The 20,399-nt window shown below is 46.1% G+C and overlaps 1 protein-coding gene across 8 annotated transcripts in view; it reads left to right on the top strand.

Annotated features, from left to right (window-relative positions):
- Positions 1 to 20,399, top strand: part of PRDM11 (PR/SET domain 11) — an 88,567-nt gene that overhangs the window by 23,019 nt on the left and 45,149 nt on the right. For 2 of the 8 annotated variants that reach the window (XM_043970392.1, XM_043970393.1), the window contains exon 1: positions 18,437 to 18,526. The exons of the other annotated variants lie outside the window; for them this stretch is intronic. In XM_043970392.1, the coding sequence (XP_043826327.1) occupies positions 18,483 to 18,526 (44 nt within the window). In that variant the 5' untranslated portion in view covers positions 18,437 to 18,482. Of the gene's footprint in view, positions 1 to 18,436; positions 18,527 to 20,399 lie in introns of those variants that run through there. 8 annotated transcript variants of the gene reach the window in all.

Here is a 20,399-nt window from a genome sequence, read left to right as displayed (position 1 = left end):
ATAATACTTACACTCTCTATACTTTCATTAAGCAGGTATTATGTGCCAACTGTATAGAGGACAGATTTGAACTCAGTTCTTCCTGACTCATTTCATTAAACAAATATTAAACACCTACTGTGTACATGCCTGATTTATACTCAGGACAGATTTGGATTCAGGTCTACCCAACTCATTTCATTAAGCAGATATTAAGTGCCTGCTGTGTACAGAGTACTGGAGCTAGGGAATAGTGAGAGCTTGGATAAAATAAAGTCCTCTTGATTATAGTCTAGTAGGGGAATAAGACAAATATAAACTGTGAGGTTCCTTCTAGCTCAAAAATATTCCTCCCTATAGGGAGTGAAACAAGGTCACTTATCTGCTTTGCTTCCTAAATGGGGTAAGCTGGTCATTTAAGCCTTCCAGCTCAGCAAAAACCCATCACTCTGAACACCTTGCCTGTGTATCGTCTCCATATGACGCTGTCCAAACAGGAAATGGGCTCTCTTGGGAGGTGATGGGTTGCCTGTCTCTGGAGGGCTCCCTCCAGACTTACTGGGGACTTTGTTGGGGGATTCCTGTACAGGTACAGGTTTGGACCAGATGACCACTGAGCTCCCTTCTAGTGCCCAGGAGCGCCAAAGACCTGTCACATGTGTTAACTACATTGGCAAGGCAAATATTATTGTTCTATTTTATAGATGAGGAGAGTAAGGTGCAGAGTCATGCAAGCAATAGAGAAGTCATGACCTTATCTCCTCTTCTCAGTTTCTCAGAGCCTTCCCGTCCTTCAAAGCCAGAACTGGGGCCCTCTCCCTCTTTGTACTACTCATTGTAGCTATTATACCCACTGGGGCTATTGTTTGATATTTACTTATCTGTGCATATGCTCTCCCCACCCCTCCCTGCCCGCCTGTCTGCCCCCACCACTACCACCTTAACTCCAATTGGGTGTAAGCTCTTTGCAGGCAGGAACTGTTAGTTTTTGTCATACTCCCAGTTAAGATGAGTAGGGACCTAATAAATACTTGTCGAATGGAATTGAATTCTCTTTCCCTTACATTACAGTAACTGGTTTTAGGCTTTTTACTGAAAGTGATTTGTAAATTACTTTTACTGAAAGTGATTTATAAGCTAGATTTCTGGGCTGCTTTTTTCTTTTTTAAAATAGTCTTTATTGATATCTTTTGGGGGTGGTATATTTCCCAATAAAATACACCTCCCTTCTTCCTCCCCAGCCTTGCTCCCAGGAAAATATCCTTTATTTATTTTTTTAAATTTTATTTTATTATTTTCCAGTTACATATTGCATAAAAGAATAGTTTTCAACATTGAAAATATCCTTTATAACAAAGAATAAAAGAGAGGAGAAAAGAACCACGGAGTAAAACTGACCAACAAATAAATCCCCCACCCCCCATCTCCCCCCCAACACACAGTATATGCAGGATTCCACACCCCATAGTCCCCTACCTCTGCAAAGAAAGGAAGACAGTCCATTCTCCTCTTTTCTTTGAGGCCAGGCTTGGGCTTTAAAGTTTCACAAAATCCAAGTTTTTCTTTTAAAAAAAATTAGTTGCATCAGTACAGAAAGCCAATGAATTCTATTTTCCCTAGTGTTTCATCACATTGTTGTAATCACAGGTATACCTGTTTATACAGCATTTGAAGGTGTACAAAGTGCTTCCCTCAAAACAACTTTACGGGCTTTATAGAGTATTATCCCCAATTCGCAGGAACTTAGGGTCTAGAGAGGTTAAATTAGTTAGTCAACGTGCATTTATTAAATACTTGTTGTGTATGGGCCAGGGGTATCTGGATGGCATAATGAATTGAGTGCTAGGCCTAGAGTCTTCCTGAGTTCACATCTGGCCTCAGGCACTTACTAGCTGCATGACCCTGGACAAGTCACTTTACCCTCTTTGCCTCAGTTTCCTTATCTATAAAATGAGGTGAAGAAGGAAATGGCAAATCACTCTAGGGGTTTTCTCGGTGAAGATCCCGCAAAGAACTGAAAAAATAACTGTGTGAATCAGGGTTGTTGTGAGGATCCAATAAGATCATAATTGTAATGCACTTAGTGCCTGGAATACAGTGGGACACTATATAAATATTAGCTGTTATTATTTTTACATATTAAGTGCCTACTAGATGCTTGTCCAATTGAATTGCATCAGCAAGCCTTCCCATTTTCCTTCTCTGGAAACCCTCTGAGAGGGTTGAACTAGATGACCTCTAAGGTCCATTCTAACTTGAGACCTATGACCCAATGGAAAGAATCCATCACTCATGCGTGGGGTCTGGGCTATGCCTCTACCTTTTTGTTGGGGGGTTCTGGGAAGGGAATGTTCCCATGGAGGGCTGCCGCCCAGGGAATGCAGTTCTTAGAGATCGAATTTCCTGGCATGTTTGAGCCCTGGAGATTCCAGGCCAGTACCCAGTGAGTGGAAGGGAAGCAGGTCAAACTGACCCCCTCATTTGGCCCTGGTCACTGGAGTACAGTAACCTGAATCCTGGATGGCAGACAGATTGACTGGCTTTGAATGGGGCCTGTTGTACCAGCTGATTTGATCTTTTTCCACAAGGGAGGTGCACCGGGGAAGAAATGGGCCAGGCCCAAGTCCCCTCCCCTTTCCTGGCTGGCCTGAGGAGGCGACTCTGTCCACCCCTGCTAACTTAGGATTGCCCTGGATGGGGATCTGCCTCTCACCATAAGCCTGTCCATGGCAAGAGTTCAGGTCTATTCTCCTGCTTTGTCATGGGTTCATCAAATTCAGAACTTGAAGGGCCCTTAGAGATTGAACTTCCTGACCTGAGGGTCTGTGAACTTATGTGTGTGTGTGTGATTAAATATTTTGATAATGATATCAATATAATTGGATTCCTTTGTAATCCTATTTATTTTATTTTCTGCATTTAAAAACATTTTTTTCTGAGGAATCCATGGGCTTCAGCAGACTGTAGCCAAAGAGATCCATGACACAAACCCCCTGATTTGACAGGAGACTGAGACCCAGAGAGGATAAGTAACCTGCAAGGGGTAGTACTCAACTTGCCAGATCATTCACTGAGGTAAATGTCAGAGGTGAGAGTCTTCTCAAACCAATGCTTTTTTTCTTCAATTCCACACTACCCTCCTGCTTGGACCCAGGCTTGAAGTCTAGCACACAGACAAACAGATAAATATATAAATAGAAAGAAAGAAAGAAAGAAAGAAAGAAAGAAAGAAAGAAAGAAAGAAAGAAAGAAAGAAAGAAAGAAAGAAAGAAAGAAAGAAAGAAAGAAAGAAAGAAAGAAAGAAAGGAAGGAAGAGAGAGAAGAAGAAAAGGATAAGAAAAAAAGAAAGAGGGAAAAATGAAAGGAAGGGAGAGAGGGAAGAAGGATAGATAGAAAGGAGAGAGAGAGAACACATTTATCAAGTATTTACCATGTTCCAGCATTGTGCTAAACATTAGAAATACAATTGGGGCAGCTAGGTGGCGCAGTGGATAAAGCACTGGCCCTGGAGTCAGGAGGGCGTGAGTTCAAATCTCACCTCAGACACTTACTAGCTGTGTGACCCTGGGCAAGTCACTTAGCCCCAGTTGCCTCAAACATCCAGGGTCATCTCCAGTGTCCTGATGTATATCTTGCCACTGAACCCAGATATCTCTGGTGGAGAGAGTGAGGCTGGTGACTCTGCACAGCCTTCCCTCACTTAAATCCAATTCACTGCAAGCCATGACATCACCCCAATGTCATGGTCTTCTTTGACATGTAAAAGAGAGACAACATTGAGAAGAAAGTTTGGGGGGGAAGGGATACCCACCAGACAGGAATTCCCTGGCTGGAAGAGGGGCTTGCAGGGGTATGTACAGGTATAAAAATATAGTCAGAATCCGAGCAGGAAAGAAGTGGAGGGAGGCAGTAGGATGTACTAGGCAGACCTTCTGCCGTTGGTTGGTCTGGGCCTAGTTGGTGCAGTGAGTTAGGTGATGCCATTCAGAGAGCTAAGGTTGTGAGTTCTTTGTTCCTGTGGTATAGGGTCCTGGGCACTGCTTTCTGCCCAAGTTGAAAACTTGGGTCTCTACTATAAAAAGAGCCCTAGGGGCAGCTAGGTGGAGCAGTGGTTAAAGCACCAGCCCTGGATTCAGGAGGACCTGAGTTCAAATCTGGCCTCAGACACTTGACGCTTACTAGCTGTATGACCCTGGGCAAGTCACTTAACCCTCATTGCCCCCCCCACTGCCCAAAAAAGGAGCCCTGGATTTAGAAATGGTAGATATGGTGGTAGAAGTGATAAGACTTGATAAATGTTTAGAGATGAGGTAGAAGGAGAGTGAGGAGGCAAGGGGGACTGAGGTTGAGAACAGGGAAAGGGGAAAACTGGTGGTGCCTTCAAAATAAGGAAGGAAGTTAGGAAGAGAGGACAGTTTGAGGAGAAATGGAATGAATTTGGAAATGTCCACTAGGCAGTTGGTGATGGGATGAGGTAGCCTCTGAAAGAGGTGAGGGCTTGATATTTGGATCTGGGAATCATCAGCTTAGAGATGATCATTGTGCCCATGAGATCACCAACCGAGAGAGTGTGAGATAGATGAGAAGGGGACGCAGGACAGAGCCTCAAGGAGATACCCACAGTCAGTGGGCTTGACCTGGCTGAAGATACCACAGGGGAGAGTGTCAGACAGGTGAGAGTGGAACCCAGAAGGAGCCAGGGTCCCACAAAACCAGAGAAGAGAGAGCCTTCAAGAGGAAATTGTGTCCAACAGCATCAGATGCTACCAAGAAAGATTAAGAGGGACAAAGACTGAGAAAAGCCCTTCAGAGTTGGCAGTTGAGAGATCATTGATAGCTTTGGAGAGAGTGATGAAATTGGAGGCCAGACTGCAAGGAGTTGGCAGAGACAGGACCATAGATTGAGAGGGAAGTGGCATCCTGTGAGAGTATGTCAAAGATCTATAGTCCTCTGGACCTCAGTCTCTTAACTTCAAAACTAGTAGTTCTTCCTACTGAACCAGTGCCCAGTGTTTAATCCCTGCTCCTTGGGACCTACTCTCAAGCAAACCCTACCCCCCCCCATCTCCCCAAAGAGGCTGAGTCCAGAGACAGAAGGCACCGTCTGGGCAGATCCCTTATGGGCACAGGGGATGCCAGGTGGAGCTGGGAGCGGGGGCCGGCCGGCCTGGGACTGTTGGGACGCATAAATTATTGTGCTGCCTTCTGGCTAATTTTACCCTCTCATTTTCATGAATCATTTCCCATCCGGGGGCGGGTGTGTGAGAAGTGGAAGCAGCCTCTGCCAGCTGGAAGGGCCAGGCATGCCAGCCGAAGCCTCTTGCTGCACTTGTGTTCTCTCTCTCTCTCTCTCTCTCTGTCTCTGTGTCTCTGTCTGTGTCTCTCTGTGTCTCTGTCTGTCTCTCTGTCTGTCTCTGTCTTTTCCCAACCCCCTCCTCCTCCTCTCTTCTCTGTCTCTCTCTATGTTTCACTGTCTCTCTGTGTCTCTCTGTTTCTGTCTCTCTCTCCTCCCTTCTTCTCCCTTCCCCTCCCCCCTCCTCGCCTTGCCCCCCCCCCCCGCCCGCCCCGCCTCTCTTCCCTCCCCCAATCCCCTATTCCATACAGGCGCACACACACAGCCACCAAACAGCCTCTCCCAGGAAGCCAAACTTTCCCCGTCTTAACCACTGGCTCGGTGGGAGCCCATTGGAGGTCCGCTTTACCTGCCCAGGGCTCAGCGTGAGCCTCCTGACCTGGTGGCAGACCCCTCTGTACCCATGGCCCTACACAGCCCTGCTCTGGGTATCTTGGCTCAGCAGATCCTGGGACTGTTTCTTTCCCTCTCTGCATCAGCACCCAGCAGAGGAGTAGGAAGGGTTGTGTATGTGTTCAAGCACTAGCGATGGGCGGCAGAATCCGGCACCTCGCTGGGGGCACCTCCGCGCCTTATTCACTGTGCTTCCCAAACTGCCCTGGGATGCAGGAGCCTGGAGCCATCGCCTGACTTTAATGTGAGCCTTTCATTTTAGACCTTAAAATACAGAGTAAGTATCGCTCATAGATTGGGAGCCTGAAGAAGCTCCACAGGCGGGCAATGCTCCTTGTCTGCCACGCCCTCCTTCTTCACTTCCACCTTGTGCAATCCCTGGCAGCTAGATGGCCCAATGGATAGAGTGCCAGGCCAGGAAGACTCGAGTTCAAATTCGGCCGTTGTGTGACCCCGAGCAAACCATTTAACCGCTATCTGCCTCCATTTCCTCATCTGTAAAATGGGAGTGGTAATAACAGCACCTACCTCCCAGGGTTTTTGTGAGGATAAAATGAGGTAATATTTGTCAAGTGCTTGCTGAACCTTAGAATGCTGCCTAAATTCTATTATTATTGTTGAGTTTTTGTTATTCTTATTAACTCCTGTGGGAGCATTTTTCATCCCCCTCATTGTTAGAGTTCTCTCCTGCCTCCTCAGATTATAGTTGAGGCAGTACGGTATAGTAGAACAGTTCAGATGGGAGAGGGTCCAGGGTTCGAATCCTCCCACTTAAACTGCCAAGTAACTTCCCCTTCCAAGGTATCAACTCCCTCATTTGTAAATTGAAGAGGTTGGACGAGATCACACAACTAGTTAGTATCTGATGTAGGATCAGAACTCAGGTCTTGACTCCAGGCCCAGTACCCTCTCCACTGAGCCACCTAGCTGCCCTTTTTAAGGCACTTAAGAAATTTCTGCCCTTTCTAACTCTGTACTACCCACTGCAAGAAGACACCTGGGGTTAGAAGGCTTTGTTGGCTACTCAGTGGTCTTTTGGACAAGAACAGCTGGAAAGAGAGATGCATCCTCCCCTGCTCTCCTGTCTGGGCTCTAAATGCCTCCTCTGCTGCCCTTTGAGATGTGGAAACTCAGCTGCAGCCTGAAGGGCAGTTCTGTGCGGAACTTGGCTGCATGACCAGACACAGCCTGTCTACAAGGGGCTTCCAAGGGACCCTTGCCTGGGCGCTTGAATATAAGCTTCTTGAGGGCAGGAATTGTTTCTTTTTCTTCCTTCCTTCCTTCCTTCCTTCCTTCCTTCCTTCCTTCCTTCCTTCCTTCCTTCCTTCCTTCCTTCCTTCCTTCCTTCCTTCCTTCCTTCCTTCCTTCCTTCCTTCCTTCCTTCCTTCCTTCCTTCCTTCCTTCTTTCCTTCCTTCTTTCCTTCCTTCTTTCCTTCCTCCCTCCCTCCTTCCTTCCTCCCTTTCTTTTTTTGTTCCAGTGCTTAGTATCGTGCCCGGAACACAGGAGGTGCTTGATAAATGCTTGCTGCATTGGACTCTTTCAAATTCTAAACCTTTATTTAGACTTTTGGTGTTTTAGTTGTTTTTCAGTCGACTCTTGGTGCCCCCATTTGGGGTTTTCTTGGCAGAGGTACTGGCATGGTTTGCCATTTCCTTTGCCATCTCCAGCTTATTTGACAGATGAGGAAATTGAGGCAAACAGGTGACTTAGCCTCACACAGGTAGTAAGTATCTGAGCAGATTTGAACTCAGATCCTCCTGTTTTCTTATTTAGAATAAGGAATGCTAATTTCCTTATGCTTCATCTTGCTGAGATGAGCCCCACCCCAATTTACACTTGTTGAGGTCTTAGTCAATTTGCAAAATCCAGCTCTTGTGCCTCCTTCATGGCAGACAAGAGTAGAGAAAAAGAGATTGTGGGATAGCATCAGAGGACCCGGATTCCGATCCTGCCTCTGATACTTTGTGAAGGCACTGGAGTTAATTAAAAATAGGAGTGAGTGGCATGGCAATATTTGTGCTTAAGGGAAATCTCTGTGGTGCTTATGTGAAGATGGATTAGAGCAAAGAGAACCTTGAGTCCAGGAGAGCAGTTAGGGAAGAAGTGGGGAGAACCTGAGCCAGGATGGAAGCTGAGTATGCCCGTTTGTGTGTTTGTCCTGAACTTAACAAATACCAAATACAATGGGCAATCCCATAGATACAAAAGAACAGCAAAGAGGATTGTGCAGGAAACTCATGTTTCTTGTTATATTATACAGCTTGCTTTTTCCTTTGAATATATCATATATATAAATGAATATGTAATAATATATACATATAAGAAATATTATATATAATACATAATTCAACCAGTAACGTTCAAAGCTCTCTTGCTTGTCTATGATTCTTTCTGATCTGCCTTCTCTTCTAAGTGCTTAAAAATGTTGAGATGCCCTCTTTCTTTTCATTCTTTCTCCTCCCTCTCGCCCTCCTCTCCCTCTCTCTTTTGTTTCCTTCCTTTTTCTTCCTTCTTTCCTTCTCCTTCCCTTCTCTCTTCCTTCTTTCCTTCCTTCCTTCTTCCCTTCCCTCTTTCTTTTTCTCCTTTCCTTTCCTCCCTCCTTCCTTTCCTATTTTCTCCCCTTTATCTTTTCTTTTCTTTCTTATTCCCTCCCTCTTCCCTTCTTCCTTCTCTTTTATCTTCTTTCTTTCTTTCTTTCTCTTTCTCTCTTCCTTCCTACCTTCCTTCCTTTCTTTTTCTTCTTTTCTTTCTTTCCCTCTTCCCTCCCTTTCCTTCTTTCTCTTATTTCCCCTTCTTTCTTACTATCCTATACCTAGACCTCTCTTCTCATCATTCTGTGCCTCACCCAATAAAGGGTGGTGCCATATGAATGAAACAAAATGATGGATGAGAGGTGTTATAATGGTTAAAATGGCAAGATTTGGCAGCTGATGGGATCCTTGGGGTAAGTGGGAGTGAGGAGTCAACTCAGAGTTTGTGAACTCGAGTGACTGGCAGGGTGATGGTGTTGTCTAGGGGAGTTCCCAGCCTGTTCTCTTGGGCTGGTAACCTTGGACAAGTCTGTTATTTGAACTCAGGTTTTGGGAAAAAGCCCAGGTTTTTCAGTTGGAGGACCAGGCTTCAGTCCTTGCTCAGACACTTGCATGCTGGTGAGAGTGCCAGACTCAGAATCAGGAAGACCTGGATTCAAATCCTGACTCTGACACTCTGGGACTTTGGGCTAGTCACATAGACCTCTCTGTGCCTTGGTTTCTTCATCTGTAAAATGAGGGGTGGACTTGATGCTTTCTCTAGTCCTTTGCACTTAAAATCTTGTGATCCTAATTGTGTGACATCAGACAGATCACTTAACCACCTTTCCAAACCTTAGTTTAGTAGGAAGACAGCTGGACATGGAGCCAGGAAGACCCGACTTCAGATCCACCCTCAAATATTTACTACTTGTGTAACCTTGGACAAGTCACTTAAAAACAAAACAAAACTCTGTCTGCCTTAGTTTCCTCTTCTGTAAGATGAAGGATGATATGTAGTGGTTTGTGTGCTGGACTCCAAGTGAGGAAGTTCTGCCTGTGACATTTCACTAACCAAATAACAGGGAGAAGTCACTTAATCTCTCTCATCTCTCAAAGGAAGGAATTGGACTAAATCCTTCCACACTCTGGACATGAGATGAGATCCATCTCCCAGGTCTCTTCCAGTTCTTAAGTGTTATGATCCTCATCTGTGAAATGGGGATAGGAACAAACATTTGTTAAGCACCTACTATGGGCCAGACATTGTGCTAAGCACTTTACAAATATCATCTCATTTGAGATGGGTGCAATGGCTATCCCCATTTCACAGACAAGAAGACTGAGGCAGACAAAGGTCAAGTGACTTGCCAGAATCACACAGCTAGTGAGTATCCAAGGTCATATTTCAACTGGGGTCTTCTTCCTTCCCGGCCCAGCACTCCATCCACTGGGCCACCTTGCTACAGTAATATTTACACAATCGCCCACCACAGTGGTGGTCTGAAGAAAGTACTTTGTGAACCTTGAATCACTATAGAAATTGGAATAATAATTATGAATACTCCTATGAATAAAATAAAAATGATACAAAATTATAGCATAACACATTACATGATTATATAATTTCATATATATTTATACTATACATTATACTCCTAGTGTCTGTGCAATATGTTATGTATTCACATCTAATTATATTATACATGTATATATTATACATATATAATTATATTATAAATTTTACATGCAATTATATACAGTATAATATAATTATATTATCTCATATATGATTATACATTAAATTATATTTATATTAATTTTATTATAATGAATATGTAACAATATGAAAATATAGTAATAAACTTGTAATAATAAAACTTAGTGAATGCTTGCCCCCTGGGGAGCTGGTGATAGGGAGTAAGATGAGGAATTATGTGGACTGGGATAGCTTGGCTAGAGGAAGAACCTAAGATCTAGGGCTGGAAGGGAAGGAATATGCATTTCTATAGCACCTATGTGCCAGGCTCTTTTACAAATGCCAGGGAGCTCAGAGATCATCTGAGCCAACCCCCTCACTACACGAATGAGAAAGCTGCTCCCCAGAGTGGTTAAGGGACTTGCTCAGAGTCACACAGGGAGCAAGCATCCGAGTCAGGACTCAACCCCACGGCCTCTGGCTCCAAAACCTTTGCCATCTCCACTGTGCTACATGACTCCCAGCAGGAGCAGGGAAAGGAGGAGACTCAGTAGAGCCCCCTCCAAGGTCCTTCTGCCCCATGACTCTTCCCCGCTCCTCCCTGTGCCTTCAGTGGACCAAGGAAGTCTCCCTTTCCTTAGTTCTTAAAACACTTCCATGAATGATTTGGTGTTGGCCTTCTGGGCAGAGAGATTTGGGCATTGTGGAGAGGTTCCTTGCCACTCATGGGGGGAATAGGGGAGGAAACACCCAGGCAGGAGATGAGTGTCGCGGAGAGATGGATGATGGAACTGCCAGGATTGTTGAGGATGGCTGATGAGGCATCCGGATGGTGGAACTCAGTGGGTGAGTTCTGGACTTGGAGTCAGAAAGACCTGAATTCAAGTTCTTATTCAGATACTTAGTGGCTCCATATCCCTGGGCAACTGACTTTGTTGCTCTGTGCCTCGGTTTCCTCATTTGTAAAATGAGAAGGGATTGAATTTTCGGTTCTCCAAGGTCTCTTTCAACCCTAAGCTTATGGTCCTGTGACTCCCAAATCCTAGACCTAGTGCCAAAAGCCAATAAGTTTTGTCAGCTGCAGAGTGGCCTCCTTCATTCCTAACCCCTTTCTAGCCTATAAGCTTCAATTGAAAAAGCTTCTCTCGGGGCAGCTAGATGGCGCAGTGGATAGAGCACCGGCCCTGGAGTCAGGAGTACCTGAGTTCAAATCCAGCCTCAGACACTTAACACTTACTAGCTGTGTGACCCTGGGCAAGTCACTTAACCCCAATTGCCTCACTCAAAAAATAAAGAAAAAGAAAAAGCTTCTCTCCCCATGCCACCCATCCCCACTGCCTGATGCCCCTCCCCGACTTACCCAGAGCCTGGCACCTAATGACCCACATGGTTTTCCCCTGGGGGTCAGGGATCTCTTGCCTTTGAAGGTTATATAAGGTCCCATATCTCAAGCTAAAAGAGATGTCAGATTTATCTGTGGTCTGGGAACTTCTTTTTAAAAATATTTTGATAACATTTTGATAAACTACCACCAAGCCAGTTTCATTTGTACTCCTACAAATTTTATTTTATGTATTTAAAAACATTATTCTGAGGAGGAGTCCATAAACTTTTCTAGACCACCGTGACTCACAGAAATGTTAAGAAGCCCTGCTCTAATCCAACTCTCTCAATTTACAGATGAGAAAACCAAGGCTAAAGTTTTAGTGACTTCCTTATTGCCCTCCAGATCGCCAAACTGGGATTTGAATGCAGGTGTTTTGGCTTCAAGTTCAATGTTCTTTCCATTACACTGTGCTACCTTTCCTTGGAAGGTTTATCTCATAGAGTCTGTGTAACCTTGGACATATCATTTATCCTTATGGACATACTTCCATTTATGTGAGTGATTTAGGGGCTCACTGAGAATGATGATGTCACATGGTTCATTGGAAAGGGAAGGAGACCCAGGTTTGAGCTTTAAGAACTCTGCCAATTGTTACATGACCATGGGCAAGTTATTTCCCATCTTTGGGCCTCAGTTTCCCTGTCTGTCAAATGAGAAGATTGGTCAGAGGTTCTTAATCTGGGATCCATAGACAGATTTTAGGGGGTTTGTGAACTTGGATGAGGGGAAAAAATTAACTTTATTTTTGCTAATCTCTAACTGAAATTTAATATACTTTGCCATTATTTAAAATATTACTCTAAGTTGGGATCTGTAGGTTAGAAGACTCCTGAGCTTCCTTTGAGATTCTCATTCTTTTTTAAAAAATTAATGTAGTTTATTTGTTTGCTTATTTTGAGGCTAGATTCCACCCAGGCTGAAAGTTCAATGGCTACTGTTGGACCAGATCCCACTGGTAACTGGCCCAGGAATTTTGACCTATTCTCTTTAGCTCCTCATTAGACAGCCTGGTTGCCCTGAGAGATCTCTCATATCAGTGTCCAGTGTTCTTAGTATGGACACCCAGTCAGCTTAGCCCTACTGGGCACTCAGAACTCCTGAGTTCAAGTAATCCACCAGCCTCCCCCAAAGAAGGGATACTAGATGTGCTCGATCACACCTGACCCTTCAGTTTCTTTTGATTCAGTACTCAATTCCTTTAGTTGTTGTTGTTGGATCATTTTTCAGTCGTGTCCTACTCTTTGTGACCTGATTTGGGCTTTTCTTGGCAGAGATACTGGAGTGCTTTGCCATTTCCTTCTCCAACTCATTTTACAGATGAGGAAACTGAGGCAAACAAGGTTAAGTGACTCGAGTCTTCCTGATTCCAAGTACAGTACTCTATCCACCGTATAGCCTAGTATTTTCCTCTAAAAAATATTAAACAAAATCGCAATGTATCCCTTGTGACCAATGGCTCAGGTTAACTTTCTACTCTTCAATTAATAATCAGCCATCCAGAAGTAGCATTAGCTACACTGAATTCTGCCTCTTAGACTTTTTAGCTCATGGCATTGTTCTCATTGCTATAGAATTCCCCAGGTACAGCCTTCTTTACTTTACTCAGCATCATTTATTTATTTATTTATTTTTTGCGGGGCAATGGGGGTTAAGTGACTTGCCCAGGGTCACACAGCTGGTAAGTGTCAAGTGTCTGAGGCCAGATTTGAACTCAGGTACTCCTGAATCCAGGGCCGGTGCTTTATCCACTGCACCACCTAGCCGCCCCCTCTGCATCATTTTATATTCATCTTCCCATGATTCCCTAAAAACTCAGTAATATTGAAGTCACTGTAGGGCAGGGCATAGAGTGCCAGCCTTGAAGCAAGAAAGACCTGAGTTCAAGTGTGACCCTGGGTGAATCAATTTACTTCTAGGCAACTCTGTAAGGTTATAACTCTCAGAGAAGGAGCCAGTTAACACTGGGAGAAGGAGTTCCTTGGACCAGTAAAATCCCTGGTCAGGTCCCAATCTCTAGTCCCTAATTTCACTTAAATGTAGGTAGTACAACACAAGCTTTTTAAAGGCAGGCATCACTTCCTGGTTTTGTGGAACACTGTGCTTTGCTTATCGAATGAATGACCGGGTCCTGTTTCGTTCAGCTGTCTTCCAATCTCTAAGTACCTGATTTATTTTTAGCTTTTGAGTACTATAAGTAGAATCATAATAATTTAGGTTTTAAATAGAAGGGAACATTGCTTAACTCAGCTGTTCCTAACCTGGGGTTCAAAGCCCCGCAAAGAAACCATGGATAAATTTTAGGGGAGGGTCTGTGAACTTGGATGGGGGGGGGAAATTATATCTTTAATTTTCATTCACCTCTCATTAAAATTTAGTTTTTCCTTCAATCATGAATTGAAGGGAAACATTGCTATGAGGAATGTCCACAGGTTTCACCTGACTTCCCAAAAGGTCTGTGACACATGATGAAAGTTAAGAGCCCCTGCCTTAGAATGACATCTAGTCTAATTCTTTCATTTGACAAGTGAGGTTCAAAGGCTTTAATTGGCAGTGGGGCAGCATAGTGCATAGATATTCCTCTTGGAGTTGGGGAATCCTGAGTTCAAATCCTGCCTCAGTCACTAGGTGGGTGACTCCTTAGCTCTCTATACCTATGTTTCCTCATCTATTAAATACGGGTGATAATAATAGTACCTACTTCATGGAGTTGTTGTAAGGATCAAATGAGATAATATACGTAAAGCAATTTGCAAACTTTAAAGCACTGTGTAAATACAAGCTATTATTATTAAGTGACTTGTCTAAGGTCACACAGGTTGGAAGTAGATGACCCAAGGACCCTGCGTCTGGTGTTCTTCCCAGTTCTCCACATTGCTTGCTATTAATAATTTGGTCTACATGTCATCTTTCTTTCTGTCATTGACCTCCTCCAGGTCTAGGCTCATAGTGAGATTGTGGAATCATAGATATGAATAATTTAGGGCTTTTACTCTCACTTTTCCCAGTTATTTTCCAGAGTGATAAGATTAGAGTCTTTCCCTTTAGGTAGGTCTCTTGGTCTAGGGGTTCATAATAGGTCTAATTCCAAGTTACCCAGGGTTGATGTAGGGGTCAAAAGTATGTATAAGCTACTGTATTACTCTTATTTATTATTCATATTATTATTAATTATGATACACTGCTCCCATCAAAGGGGTCCTGGCAGAGACAAGGGCAAACACACCTCAGCATTCACCAGCACAGGATACCACATTTCTTGGAGTCCTGACCCCTCTGGTCTAGCTAAAGTCGGCATTGCTGGATTGCATGGGGTTACTCCAAGTCTCCCCCACACAGACCCAGGATACTGAGGCGGGGCCAGTTGCCCTCCTCCAGCCCCCAGGGCCTCTTGGAGCTCCTACTGTTTTGTGGACTTGGAGCTTGACTAATCTCTAAGCCTCCAGACTCAGAGGAGCCAGCTGGCATGGGGTGCCCAGCCAGCTGGCACTGAGTCCCATGCTCACAGAGGGGCACCTGCAGGCCACCTCTCTCCAAGCCACAGGTGACCTCCGACTCTTCCACAGGGGTGGCCCCACCAGGAGCCCGAGCTAGCATGGGAAGCATTGGGAATCCACAGACCTGGATTCAAATCCCGTCTTTATCTAGCTATGTGACATTCATCCATCTTTCCCTCTCAAGGTCTGTTTTCTTTCACGTTCGTTGAAAAGGTTGGATGAGGCAAGCTGGCTGTAAGGTCTTTTCTAGTTCAGGCATCATCAGTCTGGAAGCTGTTTAACTCAGAACCTACATTCGGGGGTCTTGTCCACTCCTAGCATTCTGTGTCCCAAGGCCCCTCCCTGCTCTGACATTTCATGTTCTAAAGCAAACCTTCCAAACTCTGACATCTTGTCTCCCACAGCTCCAAGACTTTAGTTGGTAATAGAAATCTATCCCTTAATACCTTCTGCTGTGGCAGGTTGGGCTAGACCAGCTTGGGATAGGAGTGGGTAGGGGCAGCAATAGCAACAAGACAGAAGCCAGTGAGGCTTCAGACAGATTTTTCTCTGCCTAAAATTAGAGTGGGGTGGGGAGGGAGGAGAGACTGACTAGAGACAGAGACACAGAGAGAGAGAGAGACAAAGAGAGAAAGGGAGAGACAGAGGGAGACAGGGAGACAGAGAGTGAGTGAGAGAGAGAGAGAGAGAAAGTGAGAGAGAGAGAGAAGGGGGAGAGAGGAGAGAGAGAGAGAGAGAAGGGGAGAGAGTAGTGAGAGGAGAGAGGAAAAGAGAGGAGAGGGGGAGAGAGAGGAGAGAGTAGTGAGAAAAAGGAGAGACAAAGAGAGAGACAAAGAGAGAGGAAGGGAAGGAGGGAGACAGAGAGAGGAGAGGGGAGAGAACCATGAGAGGAGAGAGAGAAGAGAGGAAAGAGAGAGAGAAAGTAGTGAGAGGAGAGAAAAAGAGAGTCAAAGAGAGAGGGGAGAGAGACAGAGACAGAGAGAAGAGAAAGAGTAGTGAGAGAGGACAGGGAGAGAGAGAGGAGAGTAGTGAGAGAAAGAAGAAAGAAGAGAGAGAGAGAAAGAGAGACAGACAGACAGACAGACAGACAGACAGACAGACAGACAGACAGACAGACAGACAGACAGAGACAGAGAGAAAGAGAGAGAGACAGAAAGAAAGAGAGAGAGACAGAGAGAGAGAGACAGAGAGACAGAGAGAGATGAGTTCAAGTGAGTTCATTCCTCTATTCCTCTGCCATGCCCTTTCCCCCATCCCTGCTGAGGGTGAGGGATGAGGTCTGGAGAGGGAAGGGACCACCCTCCAAGCACACACACATACAGAAGGAGGACCACCAAGTATTGCCACTAATTCCCAGGATGATTTTGGGTGAACACTTCCTGCTCTCAGTCCTTAGGTTTTAAAAGGAGGGCAGAGGGGACAAGGTTGGATCAGATTGATCTCTGGGGACCCTCTGAGTTCTAAAATACAAACAAGCTTCAGATGGAAGGAAAGTGATGTGACAGATGCTTCCATTCCCTGAAATCCCAGGGATCCTAACTCCGTGTTGGCTCACTCTTCTAGCCAAGCAAATGGCCAAGGCCCAGGTTCAGCCCTGGAGTCCCCCTTGAAGGAGGAGAAATCAGCTATTCAACAATTGTCTGCCCACTCTAGGCATCTTGTCCAGTCATCATTAGGAGCCCATAGATGCCTTAAATTGGGGTAAGAGTGGGGGTGGGGAATGAGGATTTTTCACCAGCCTTGACTTTGGAATCAAAAGTCTTGGATTCAAATGTTGACTCTGCTCCTAAATATTATTGTGACCTTGCCCAAAGCATGAGCCTCTTTGAGCCTCAGCTTCCTCATAAAATGAGGAGAGTAGACTCGATCTCCAAGAATAATAACTCACATTTATGTAGGGCTTCGTCATGTTATCTCATTGGAGCCTTCCAACCAAGCTATGAGGTCTGTATGGTTATTTACACATACACACACACACATACACACACACACACACGTGCACACACACCCCACTTGACAGATGATGAAACTGGGGAAGGAAGGAAGGAAGGAAAGAGGGAGGGAAGGAAGGAAGGAAGGAAGGAAGGAAGGAAGGAAGGAAGGAAGGAAGGAAGGAAGGAAGGAAGGAAGGAAGGAAGGAAGGAAGGAAGGAAGGAAGGAAGGAAAGAGGGAGGGAGGAAGAAGGGACCAAGGAAAGGAAGGAAGTAAAGGAGAGGGAGGGAATAAAGGAGAAAAGGAAAGGAGAGAAGAAGAAAAAGGAAGGGGAGGAAGGGAGAGAAGAGGGAAGAAACTGCTAAGTGCTTTAGAGTATTATCTCATTTGACCTTCTCCACAACTATGAGAGACAAAAGCTATTACCCCCATTTTACAGTTAAGGAAACTGAGGCAGGCAGAGGTGAAGTGACTTGCTCAGGGTCACACAGCTGGTAAGTGTCTGAGGTCGGATTTGAATTTGAGTCTTTCAGTCCCCACTACCTTGCTTCCCTTAGCTCTAAAATCCTGTGATCTTTTGAATTTGCCTTCTCTAGGGCTGTTTCCTGACCTGAAAATAAAAGAAAAAATGATCAAAATCCCTCCTTTACACTTTCTAGGGACTGTCATCTTGGGGGGCCGTGTGGGAAGGAGAAAATTTGACTGCTCTGGAAAACCTAAGAACACCTATCCAGGCCACTGAGAAGCACTGTGGATAGAGCACTGGACTTGGGATCAGGAGAACCTGAATTCAAATCCTGTCTCAGACACTCACTAGCCTCAGTTTTCCTCATCTGTACAATGATGGTGACAATAGCCCCTACCTCAAAGGGTTGTTGTGAGAGAATACATGGAAAGTGCTCTGTAAACCTTCGAGTGCTTTATAAATACCGTCATGGGTGAGGTCAGACCTCGGCTCCAATACCCCCTTTGTGGCTCTGTGGTGCTGGTGACCTTTATCAAATCACTTCTCCTCCATATACGGGCATGAGCTGGAGGGAGGGAAGACAAAGCGTCTGGGGTGGGGAGCATGAATTTCCATTTTCCAGGTTCAGACAGAAGAAAGCAGCGAGCCCGGGTGGGGGTGGGGGTGGGGGTTGAGCCAGGTATGGCTCCCGACACCGGCCCAAGGCTAACGCCAGGCAGCCCCAGGAGCCAGTGCCTTCCCCAGGCGGGCAGACTGCAGGCCAGTGTTCCCTCTCCTTCCTTTGACCTTCCCCCCCCCGCCCCGCCCCCAGGGCTTGAGCAAGGCTCCCGGACCCCTCCCCCATCCTCAAGTGCTTACACCGGAGTGCAGCCCTGCCCCCACCCCAGCACCTATCTACAGAGCCAGACACCCAAACACCCGCCCCCTCTTCTCTTCCTCCACCATCCCCCTCCACGCCTCCCCTTTCCAGGCCTGTGTCCTGGTGAGGCTTCAGGCCCCCCAAAGGAACTCTGTTTATCCCCCCCACACACACACACTCCTTGGGAAGAAAGCCAGGGGCCCGGTAAGTGGGGCCCTCTCTAGCTGGGCCTGCCTCCAAAAGGCCTCTGAGGGTGGGAGGGGGAGCCAGGCTTCTGAGGGAGCTTCCCCCCTTCTCCCCCCTCCTGGGCACACAGCAGCCCAGCTGCCCCCCTCCCTGGCCTCCCAGCTTCCGCCACCCTCTCGAAACCCCAGCCAACTGCCTGCCCCCAAGGCCAGCGTGAAGGCACATGTCCCTGCAAAGAATGTGGCCCCGCTGCTGCCTGCTGGGAAGGTTAGTGAAAAAGGAAGGGAGCATCCCTCCCTCCCCCCTACCCTCGCCCCTACGGCCTCCTTCCCCCTGGGACTGCACCCCCTCCTCTCCTCCTAGGTCAGCCTCTTGGGCTCAGCCAGGCTCTGCTCTTGCCTGCTTGGGATCAGGGCTTGACGCTGAGTGTCAGCTGGGAGAATGAGGATAGGCCAGACAGAATGTGGCACCATCTGCTCCTCCCCCAGTGGGCCTTGGGGAAACCTTGCCTCAGTTTCCCTCTCTGTACGATGAAAAGGTTGGACCAGGTGATTTGGGAAATCTGACATAGAACTGGAAGGGGCTGCAGAAGCAGTCTGCCCCAAATCCCTCATTTTATGGAGGAAGAGCCAGGTCCAGAGAGGAGAAGGAAGTGATTTCCCTGAGGTCACCCAAGAGTCTTTCATCTTTGCCTTCCTATCCCTGGCCCCTGACAGAGAGCCTCAGATATGATGTAGGAGGCAAAAAAAGGGTTAATAGAAACACCTAAGACCCAAGCTTTAATTCAGATCAGATAGGATAGTTGCTTCATAAATGCGTATTCAATTCGATTGCATTGACGTGGTCCCCTGAGGCCTCCACCTCCATGGACACCCTCATCATTGCATCTTTAGTGCCCTGGCCTGGGCTGGGACTCCCCTGCCCTGTTTGGGGCCCAGGTGGACCAGAATTACTTGCTAACAACTGGGGCCTTATGGTGGTCTGAGTCTCACTCATATATCATAGGGTTTAGGACCTGGAGGGACCTTGAAGATTGCCCCTCTGTTTTATAATTAAGGAAACAGGCTCAGTGGGGTTGTACAATCACACAGGTTACACACACACACACACACACACACACACACACACACACACACACACACACACACACACACACATATCAGAGTCAAAATTGGAAGCCAGGTCCCGTGACTCCAAACCAGTGATCGTGTTGGCCATGTAACATACCAGTCACTTAATGTCCTGAGCCTCAGTTTTTCTTTCTGGAAAATGGGGCTAATGCAGTCTTTATGACCTGCTTCAGAGGGAAGTGCTTTGCAAACTGGAGGAGAGATGTGTGGAGTCATTGTGTTTACCAGAGTCATGCTGCTAGCCAGCTGGGTTTTGGGCCCCAGGGGTATGGCTAAAAGGGACTTGGTTGTTTTGAGATGGGTATGACCAGGCAAGGCCAAACTGAGAGATTGGCTGCTTCTGTCCAAGGTGCAGCTGGGGTCCTCCTCCTTCACTAGATGAGAGAATGACCTATGACTCTCTTTCGGGCCTTGGGATTGAATCCAGCCCCCCATTTCCTAGAGTCTGAAGGAACCTGGAGACATTTCTAACCGATGGGTCTCAAAAAGGAGGAGCTAAAAACTGGGGGAGGGGGATGCCTGGGCATTGGTTGTGTGGCACCCCCCAAAATCAGGAATGTCTAGCCTAGATTTAAACTCTCATCTCCTGTCTCCCATTCGAAGGTGCCACCTGCTCCCCTTACCTCCCTCTTGCCTTGTCTGAGACTTAGACTTGGTAGGGAAGGGACATTACATCAATCGGCAAAGACGTAGATCATCCTTGTTGGAAGGTCTATGAGATGATAAGCGCACTAATATGCTGTTGATGGAACACAATTAATCCAATCATTCTGGAAAAGGTTTCCGGATTATTTAGGGTTAAGTGACTTGCCCAGAGTCACACAGCTATCAAGTGTCAAGTGTCTGAGGCAGGATTTGAACTCAGGTCCTCCTGAATCCAGGGCCAGTGCTTTATCCACTGCACCACCTAGCTCCCTACTCCCTCAAATCTTTAAAATTTAAAAAAAATGTTTCTTTGTATCTTCAAAGCTTAGCACGGTATCTGGAACGTAGCAATTATTGATTGATGG

Source organism: Dromiciops gliroides, chromosome 6 (genome assembly GCF_019393635.1).
Source record: "Dromiciops gliroides isolate mDroGli1 chromosome 6, mDroGli1.pri, whole genome shotgun sequence".
In the NCBI taxonomy this organism is placed as follows: Eukaryota; Metazoa; Chordata; class Mammalia; order Microbiotheria; family Microbiotheriidae; genus Dromiciops; species Dromiciops gliroides.
Note: the sequence above shows the minus strand (reverse complement) of the source record. Positions and strands in the feature narration are given on the sequence as shown.